Source organism: Rhincodon typus, chromosome 35, assembly GCF_021869965.1.
Source record: "Rhincodon typus isolate 14 chromosome 35, sRhiTyp1.1, whole genome shotgun sequence".
In the NCBI taxonomy this organism is placed as follows: Eukaryota; Metazoa; Chordata; class Chondrichthyes; order Orectolobiformes; family Rhincodontidae; genus Rhincodon; species Rhincodon typus.
Genome location: NC_063366.1, coordinates 13,315,814 through 13,325,430, shown reverse-complemented (window position 1 = coordinate 13,325,430; position 9,617 = coordinate 13,315,814). Strand labels below are relative to the sequence as shown.

General features: G+C 47.8%; 1 protein-coding gene across 1 annotated transcript in view; it reads left to right on the top strand.

Annotated features, from left to right (window-relative positions):
- The window catches only part of LOC109922722 (coiled-coil domain-containing protein 105), a 12,962-nt gene extending 3,481 nt beyond the window's left edge, over positions 1–9,481 (top strand). The window contains exons 2-7 of the mRNA XM_048616944.1: positions 1,044–1,148; positions 2,465–2,666; positions 4,117–4,283; positions 5,651–5,746; positions 7,118–7,231; positions 9,248–9,481. Of these exons, the coding sequence (XP_048472901.1) occupies positions 1,044–1,148; positions 2,465–2,666; positions 4,117–4,283; positions 5,651–5,746; positions 7,118–7,231; positions 9,248–9,448 (885 nt within the window). The 3' untranslated portion in view covers positions 9,449–9,481. The remainder of the gene's footprint in view (positions 1–1,043; positions 1,149–2,464; positions 2,667–4,116; positions 4,284–5,650; positions 5,747–7,117; positions 7,232–9,247) is intronic.
- Positions 9,482–9,617: the final 136 nt, after the last annotated feature.

The window sequence follows — 9,617 nt, the reverse complement described above, 5'->3', positions numbered from 1 at the left end:
AAGGCTTTTCTGATGAAGGGTCTAGGCCCGAAACATCAGCCTCTCTGCTCCTATGATGCTGCTTGGCCTGCTGTGTTCGTCCAGCCCTGCACCTTGTTGCCGTAAATGTTCTGCTCGCAAAAAATACCTGCCACTTTACTGCACCACCCTGCTCCCTGGCCAACATCTCTGTCTCTGGCTTGCTGCAATGTTCCAGTGAAGCTCAGCACAAGCTGGAGGAACAACACCTCATTTTCCGCTTGGGGACCCTACAGCCCTCCGGACTCAATATCGAGTCCAATAATTTTAGAGCCTAAACTCTCCCATGTCCCAGCCCCCTACCCCACACACCAGGCCTTGTTACCACATAGCCTGCCATGACACACCCCCTGTTGTTAGTCACTAACAGTCCCCATTAACAACTATTCACCTTCCCAGCCTGATCGTTAGCAACTCCTATGTCTGTCCAACTGTCCTTCTCTCTCTTTGGGCTCTATCCCATCGTTTACTCCCTGCCCCACACACCTCCCTATTTTCTGCATAGAAACTGATGTTTTCCCAGCCACCATCAGTTCTGAGGAAGGGTCACCGGACCCGAAATGTTAACTCTGTTTTTTTCCTTCACAGGTGCTGCTGGACCTGCTGAGCTTCTCCAGCAACTTTGTTGCTGATCCCTTTAATGTTGGAGAGGGGATGAGAGAGTGAGAGAGAGAGAGGGAGGTGCTGATCCCCTTAGTATCGTGGGCGGTGGGGAGGAGAGGGGAACGCAGAGAGAGGTGCTGATCTTTTTAATATCGAGGAGTGGTTGGAGAGAGATGCTGACCCATTTAATATGGGGGTGGGGGGAGATGCTGATCCTTTGTAATGTTGGGGGTGGGGAGAGGGGAGAGAGCGAGGCGGTGATCCCTTCAGTGTTGGAGGGAGAGAGTGAGGCATGGATCCCCTTAACAACAAGTGGAGGAGGGAGGCAGGAGGTTTGTAAAGACGCCAGCAGTTTTCCCTCCAGTGTTGCACACTTGGTTGTTGCTTGTTGCACTCATCTGGATGTGTCCTGGCCTGTGCAGGAACCCGATGGAGCAGATTTGCTGATTGACCTGGAGAAGAAGCATCTGTCCGAGATTAAACCGAGCCTGGAGAAGCCTCTGCACACGATAAAGGATGTGCTTCAGGTTAGCAGCTGAAAGGGTCCGGCTGACCTTCTGACAGGAGCCCGGTCTCCTGCTTTCAGTTTTTAGCATTGCAGCTTTCACCTCTGCTAGTGGCACCCTCCTTGTTTAACATCACCATCCACATATTCACTGTCCCTCAGTGAAGGAAACCTGCTGTCTTTGTCTTGTCTGATACTGCCTGTGACACTGGCACGGCTGTGATGATTATGATGTTAGGGCCTCCCTAACGTCTCTTGTAACACGCAAGTTGTGTATACCTGTCGAGAGGCGGGTTCGTTACCACCAGAGGAGAGCCGTACATACCAGCCCCTCCGGTGTCTCTTGCGAAAGAAACATCAGGGACCGCACAGGTTTCGATACAGATTAAAACTCCTTTGATATTGTCCCGTCAAACACTCCCAAGACAGGATAGCATGAGGTTAGATATAGTGAAGCCCCCTCGACACTGTCCTCATCAAACACTCCCGGGACAGGACAGGGTTAGATAAAGAGCTTTATTTTGTCTAATCTTTTAAACTGAAAGTAAAGATTCCTCCACACTATCTCCATCAAACACTCCCAAGACACAGACAGCATGGGGTTAAAAACGGAGTAAAGCGCCCTCTACACTGCCCCATTAAATGATTTCTTGTCAGGGATAGCATGGGGTTAGATGTAGAGTAAAGCTCCCTCCTTCTTGTTGTTAGATACAAAGTAAAGCTGCCACGACTCATTTAAACAGAAAGTAAATGTCCATCAAAATTGTCCCAATCAAACACTGCCAGGAAAGGGGCAGAATGAAGTTAGCTACAGATTAAAACTTCCTGTGCACTGTCCCCATCAAACACTCACTGGAAAGGGATAGCAAGGGACTGATTATAGAGTAAAGCTCTCTCTACTCTGTCCCATTAAAAACTCTCAGGTTGGGGACAGCATGGGGTTAGAGACAGAGTAAAGGTCCCCATCAAACACTCCCAGTGTAGGAAAGCACGGCTAGATGCAAATAATGATTTGCTGTCCATCATTTAGTCTAGTGACCCTTCACAGGATACAAATGACCTGTGCTGAACTACCTGATCACAGGTTGGGTAATAGTAATCCCTGTGAATGTTTCACGATGAATCTCATTCCCCACTGACACATTACCTTGGGGCATGGAGATTTTCATCTGCTGAGCAGTAGACCTGTATTTCAGGTTAGAATAACCCCCAGAGCCTTTCTTGTGCCTAAAATCATAATGAGATGACAGTAAATGTGTGTTGTTTAAGAAGCAAGCAGTGCAACATTTCTAGTAATCTACTCTTTCGTGGTGGTGTCTGCATGTCTTCCTCTTCCAGAAATTGGACACTGCTCGAATAAAATTGCAAGAATGCTACAAAGAGCGAATGTTGGTTATTGATCTGGTCCCTCAGTTATTGAGCCAGACCAGCAAAGAAGCCAGAACAGATTGTCTGACTCCGAGAATAACCAAGGCACTATCAGACGTCAGGGATGTAAATGTGTTGCCCTCACCAACACCAACCGGCCCATACACTTATGGTAAGGCAAGAAAGAGCTGCACAATACAGAATGTCCGACAATACAGAAGTGCCAGAGACATGTGCCCATATGGCGAGGCTTTTATCACAGTGTCAGGAATAACAGTCGACATGGAGAGGACTGTATCACAGTGTTGGGAATAACAGTCGACATGGAGAGGACTGTATCACAGTGTCAGGAATAACAATCCACATGGAGAGTACAATATCACAGTGTCAGGAATAACAGTCTACATGGAGAGTACAGTATCACAGTGTTGGGAATAACAGTCCACATGGAGAGGACTGTATCACACTATCAGCAATAACAGTCAACATGGGGAGGACTGTATTACACTGTCAGGAGTAACAGTCAACATGGGGAGGACTGTATTACAGTGTCAGGAATAACAGTCCCACATGGGGAGGACTGTATTGCAGTGTCAGGAATAACATTCGACATGGACAAATCTTTATGACTGTCTCAGGAATACGTGTCCACTTGGGGAGGTCTGTATTGCAGTGTGAGGATTAACAGTCGACACGGGGAGGGCTGTATCACACTCTCAAGTGAACCACTCTATGGAGAGGGCTGTATTCCACAGCAGTGCCAGTTCAGAGGCAAGCATGCTACTCAGAGAGAGAATGGCCTGGTGGTATCATCGCTAGACTATTAATCCAAAGAACCAAGTAATTTTTCTGGGGACTCGTGTTTGAATCCCACTGTGCAGATGGAGGAATTTGAATTCAATAGAAACCTGGAAATCAGATGGCCATGCAGCCGTTGTCGATTGTCAGAGTAAAAAAAAAATCACCTGGTTCACTTTTGTCCTCAAGGGAAGAAAAACTGCTGGCCTTATCTGGTCTGGCCTACATGTGTCTCCAGACCCACAGCAATGTGGTTAATTCTTACATGCCCTTAGGGATGGGCAATAAATGCTGGCTTAGCCAGTGGAATAATTCCACAGAAGCCGGTATCCCATCACCAAGCCTCACTTTATTTACACGCGGAGAGTCCTTGACACTGATCCGGCTCCCGACTCCCTCGGAGCCAGCTCTCAGAGTGAACAGGGTGTCCGACACTCCTGCTCTTATCCTTCAGCTAGGGCTCCCTGATTGGACCAGGTTAAAAAGGCCCAATCAGGGAACTCATATGGTGTCCTCTGAATGTCCTCGTTACAATCACTACAGCCAGCAGCACCCATATCCTGTGAACAAATCAGAGAAACACCGCTAAGATCTCCAGTGATGAATGATTGGACTGAGTGTATAAACCATGTGATTGCAGAGCACTCTGTAAAGGTTGTGTCGCTGTGCTTGGCGATGTGATGAAATGAATGGTACTGTCAGTCCTGGTTCTCGGGACCTGGCCTGAGGTGAAGGATAGTGAGCGTCCTGAAAAAGCCAAAGCAATTTTCACCCGTGAATACGGGCGATGTGCAAATAATGATCAAATCTCATCCTGTTACCAGCTTGCGATAAGGCGATGAATAATGCAAAAAGTGTCATTGTCCAGTCCAGGATTCTGCGGGAGAAGAGTGACAAGTTAATAGAAGACTCGATTGTGGTCATCAAAGGGGCACAGAAATCCGTCAACGATGGGCTCACTCAGAAAATGGCCGAGAGTGTAGCCATGATGGTAAGAACCAATCACCCAAGAGCAGGCATGTAGCTGTTTTTTTGTGATGTCTGTACTTAACTTCTCCTCCTCCTTCTTTTCTTTTCTTTCTTGTTTACCCGTCAGCTTTTCCCGTCCCTGCTTTCTGAAAAGTGATGACACTCTTCTGGGCACTTACCAGCCTTACAATTTCTTTGATGGACATGGACGGCACAATGGGCTCAGCAATTGGCACTGCTGCCTCTCAGCAGCCGAGGATCCGGGTTCGATTCCAGCCTCGGGCGAGTGTCTGTGTGGAGTTTGCACATTCTCCCCGTGTCTGCGTGGGTTTCCTCCGGGTGCTCCGGTTTCCTCCCACAGTCCAAAGATGTGCAGGCTAGGGTGGATTGGCCATGCCGTAGAGTCCGGGGATGTGCAGGCTGGGTGGATTAATGCAGCAGTGAAGTAATGACCAGTATTGAGCTAAGTTAAGTCGAAACTTTGCACAGAGAGAGTTGGCTTAGATCCGCAGACGGTACCACATGTGATGCTTGTTGAACTGAATTGAATTTCTACTGGAGTCAGTGTAGAATGGTCGATAGGGCAGTGTCCCAGGTGCTATTTTTGTATAGACTTCCAGAAGCTGCTTTTTAAAGTTTCACAGACTATAATGACAGTCTGGAATTGTGACCCCCGACTGAGGGATAAATGTTGATCACTGGGGAGGTCTTCCCTGCTCCTCACTGAAGTAAAGCTTCACCCGAGATTCGGGACTGAGGCTTAATATTTCGCCCTCAGTCAATACAGCAGACGTCAAACCCAAGTGCTCAGGTTCCCAGAGTGAGGACTTGTATTCATCACCTTTCAATCCAGAGGAGAGAGAGTGGAACTGGCAATTGGCTCCTGACTGTCTCTGGGTGACGTTGTCAGAGAGATCAGTACTCTCTACATTACACGGTGTAATACATCCGTCAGTACAGAGTACCATATCCATTACCTATCATGGTTAATGCTGCAGTCTGCTGGTAAACATTGTCCAAAACATAAACGAGGTGCCAGAGGAGGTGTGGAGGCAGCTATGATTATGACATTTAAAAGGCATCTGGATGGGTACACAAATATGAAGGTTTTAGAGGGATGCGCGCCAAACGCTGGTAAATCAGGCTAGGTCACTTTAGCATAGCTGGTCGGTGCAGACAAGTTGGACCGAGAAGGTCTGTTTCCATGCTGTACATCTCTATGAGGTCTGGAGCTGAGAGTGGAACTAAACGTTGCAATGGTTTCAATAGTGTCCAGGGATGTCCAGGCTGCGTGGATTAGCCGTGGGAAATGCAGGGTAGGGATATGGGTCTGGGTGGGTGGTTTTCACTGGCTAACTCATGTTGGCTTGTGTTTTCCCTCTCTTTCAGCAACACATGGAGGTCAGCTCTGGGGAAACACGAGCTGCCGTTCAACGCACGCAGCGCTGGTACGATGACATGGAATTGGCGAGCGGTATCGTTCTGGTAAGTGGGAACCCATGGCAGGCGTGGGGAGAGCTTTAGAGGGTTGTTGGGGTTATGGGGGGGCTGCGGTTTCAGAATCAGGGAGCGGTGAGATCTGATCCAGCAAAGACATTGGGGCCAAGAGGTCAACAGAGGGCACCATGAGCCTGTGCGTCTCTGCCTCAATGAGCTGCCCCAACCACCACGCTCTCCAGATGACCTCTGACCCTTCCAATGGTCAAATTGCCCAGTCTCTTAAAACAGAGGCGTACTTTTACATATTATTACTCCCACGTTTTACGACACGGAGATGACCATTATTGACCACAGCCTGTTCTCCCGTTCACTTTGTGTCCAATCAAACGTTTGGCTGCTCCTGGTGACGCCCCTTCAGAAAAGGTCCCTCTCGCCGGGCGAGTGTTAGTGGGTCAACCTCATCCTAATCCTGCCTTCCCTCTTCGATGTTCACCGTTCAAACACTTTCCCGTTCGGTCTTTCTGGAATTTCACCGTACTTTGTGGTTAAATACTCACTCGCGGATCATGAGCCTTCAGTTACTGGGCCGGCATTTGTTGACCACCCCTGAGTGCCACTGAGAAGGTGGTGGTGAGCTGCCCTCTCGAACTGCTGCAGTCCTTGGGGTGTGGGTACACATCCCCACAGTTTTGTTAGGAAGGGAATTTCCATATTGTGACCCATGATATTAACTGTGACATGAACTGGTTAGTTCAGTTGGCTGGACGGCTGGTTTGTGATGTACATTGACACCAACAGTTCAGTTCCTGTACTGTCTGATGTCACCAGGAAGGTCCCTCCATCTTAAACTCTCCCCTCGCTTGAGGCGTGGTGACCCTCAGGTTAAGCCACGAACAGTCCTCCCTCCCTCTCTCTGTAATGAGAGAGCAGCCCTAGGGGGACTATAGCTCAGTGATTAACGCTGCTGCCTCACAGTGCGAGAGACACGGGTTTGATCCCTACCTCGGGTGGCTGTCCATGTGGAGCTTGCGCGTTCTCTCTGTCTATGTGGGTTTCCTTCATCAGTCTGAAGATGTGCAGGTTAGGGTGGATTGGCTGTGCTAGATTCCCATAGTGTCCAGGGATGTCCAGGCTGCGTGGATTAGCCGTGGGAAATGCAGGGTAGGGATATGGGTCTGGGTGGATGGTCTTCAGAGGTCTGGTGTGGACTCGATTGGCCAAACGGCCTACACCCTGGGGATTCTGTATTACGATAGTGACGTTATGTTTACTACAGTTCCAAAATATGTGACTTTGGAGTTCTTGCGTTCCTTCTTTGTTCTAAGGCCCAAAGATCAGTAACATGAGCCATGCATTGGCTGATCTCACTCATGCCTAAACCTTCAAGTGCTTGTTTTCTTACACTTTGTCCATCAGGGCCCAGTGGATAGCAGGCATCTAATGTTGCGTGAACGGCTAGACAGGCCCTTGGTGAAAGCTTACCAACGCCACCCAGCGACCCAACTTCCTGAGGCAGCTACTCTTGTCAAGGTCAGTATGCAGTGCGGCAGAAAAATCTTGAACTCCCTTTCCTCCCAGAGGAAAAAAAAATGGGTCCAGGATAAACTGGGAACTTTCAAAACCTGGGATTATTGCGCTTTCCTTCAGGGAAGGAATTAACGGAACTCGGGCAGAAAAATGGGATGGATTTGCCGTGATCTAACTCAGTGGTGAAGCAGACCCGAGGGGGTGAATGTCCATCTCCGTCTCAGGCAGTAAGGATAAAAATACGCCATGGAACGTCCTGCCAGAAACAGGGGCAGAATTGGAATCTTTGCATGGCTTTTTGTTTCTTGTTTTAAAACGACCCAGATGAAGAATTAAAATGGAAAAATGGTGGGGTAGGGGATGGACTGAAAAGGCAGGGACTGATACTAAACTCTCCCAGAAAGCCAGAACTAGAGATCTAGTTCTTGTTTCTGCTGTACCCACTGTTTGATTTAGTGTTCTGTTAGTGGTCGTGCCCTTAGCTCGAATCTTTAGTGAGATTCTGGACTCTCAGGAGATTGGCATGTGTCATCGTTCTGGGCATAGCATTTAGTATCCTGTCGTGTGAGTCAGGTGCATTTTTAATAGAGTCATACAGCATGGAAACAGACCCTTTAATCCAACTTGTCCATACCGACCACATTCCCTAAAATGAACTAGTACCATTTGCCTACGTTTGGCCCATATCCCTCTAAACCATTTCCATCCATGGACCTGTCCAAATGTCTTTTAAATGTTGTAATTGTACCCGCCTCCACCACCTTCTCTGGCAGTTTGTTGCATACATGCACCACCCTCTTCTGTGGAAAAAGTTGACCCTTAGGTCCCTTTTACATCTTTCCCCTCTCACCTTAAACCTATGCCCATTAGTTTTGGACTTCACGATCCTGGGGGAAAGACCTTGGCTGTTTATCTTATCTATGTCCCTCATGATTTTATAAACCTCACCCTCCAATGCTCCAGTGGCAAAAATGTCCTAGCTTTTTCAGGCTTTCCTTGGAACTCAAACTCTACAGTCTCTGTAACATGCTGGTAAATCTTTTCTGCACCTTCTCCAATCTGAGAGAATCCCCTGCTGTTCATTCCCAGAATTGAAAAGTCCAGAACTTTTTGAGAAGCGTGGTTTCGCTACCAATTGGAAAGCAGAGCTAGAAATCTGAAACGAAAACAGAAAATGCAGGAAATGCCCAGCAGGTTGTGACAGCCTCTGCTTAGAAATAGGGCAAGAGAAACAGAGTCATTGTTTCAGGTCTGACCTTTCAGGACTGGGGGAAGTTAGAGATTCTATGCTGTATGACTCTTATGTTGTCAGTTCTGAGTGGGGGGTGGGGGAGTTAGGGACAAGGACAAAGGGAAGGGTCATCGACAAGGGCGAAAGACACAAGAGATTGAGTGACGGGATAAAGGGAATGGAGATGGGACCAGAAAAGTAGCAACGATACAAAAGGTGTGCATGGAGCAGGTGTGTTGCTGACTGAAAACGGAAAACATAAATCCCATATATTTGGGCCACACTATAAGACTGTGCTGCTCTGGTTTTCATCTTCTAGAAATGATTTTAAGGCAAAAAAGGAGGTGCAACACAGATTTCCATGGATGATACCAGAACTGAGACAATTTTTTTGTGTTATTTCCGGGAATGTGGGCCAGTCTGGTTACCATCACTCTATTTCCCTTGAGCAGATGGTGGTGAGATGCATTCTTGAACTGCTGCAATCCAAGTGGTTCTAGGTAGATCCCGTATGTTGTTCCAAGTCAGGGTGGCATGTGGCTTGGAGTGGAGTTTGTCAGAGATGGTGTTCCCATGTACCTGCTGCCCTTGTTCTTTTTAGATGACGAGAGGTGGTGAGTTTGGAAGGTGCTGTCCAGGGAGAATTGGTGAAGGTAGGGGTAGAGCAAAATGTTTCCACTTGTGTCTGAAAAGTATCTGTGTACATTGAGTGCCACCTTTCAACTTAACCCAATCTCTTTTATTTCCCCACCCCTACAAACCAACCCTCACCCCTCATCGCCAACTAGGGTATCGGAGTGCTAAAAGACGCAATGGCAGAAACCAGTCGAAACATTGAAATGTTGAAGGTTGCACGACAGCGACTAAGTGAGAACATGCGTGACAAAAAAGCTGGGTTCCGCATCGATTCGGGGATAGTCCGATTCCGCAAGCTGAAGGCACCGGCGCGGATACATTTGGATGAGTCAAAGCCACTGAGTGGCAACTAAACGGAGGACTTGGGATATATTTATGTCCTGCTAAGTGGTTTGTGTCCCTTTTCATGGGCAGTAATTAAAACATTTTAATCGCTTGTTCCATAATGATTCTTTGCACCGAATTTTTCAGTTCAATCAAAGCTATAAGTGGTGATTGCTAGCCGTGCATTCAGTTCAGTCA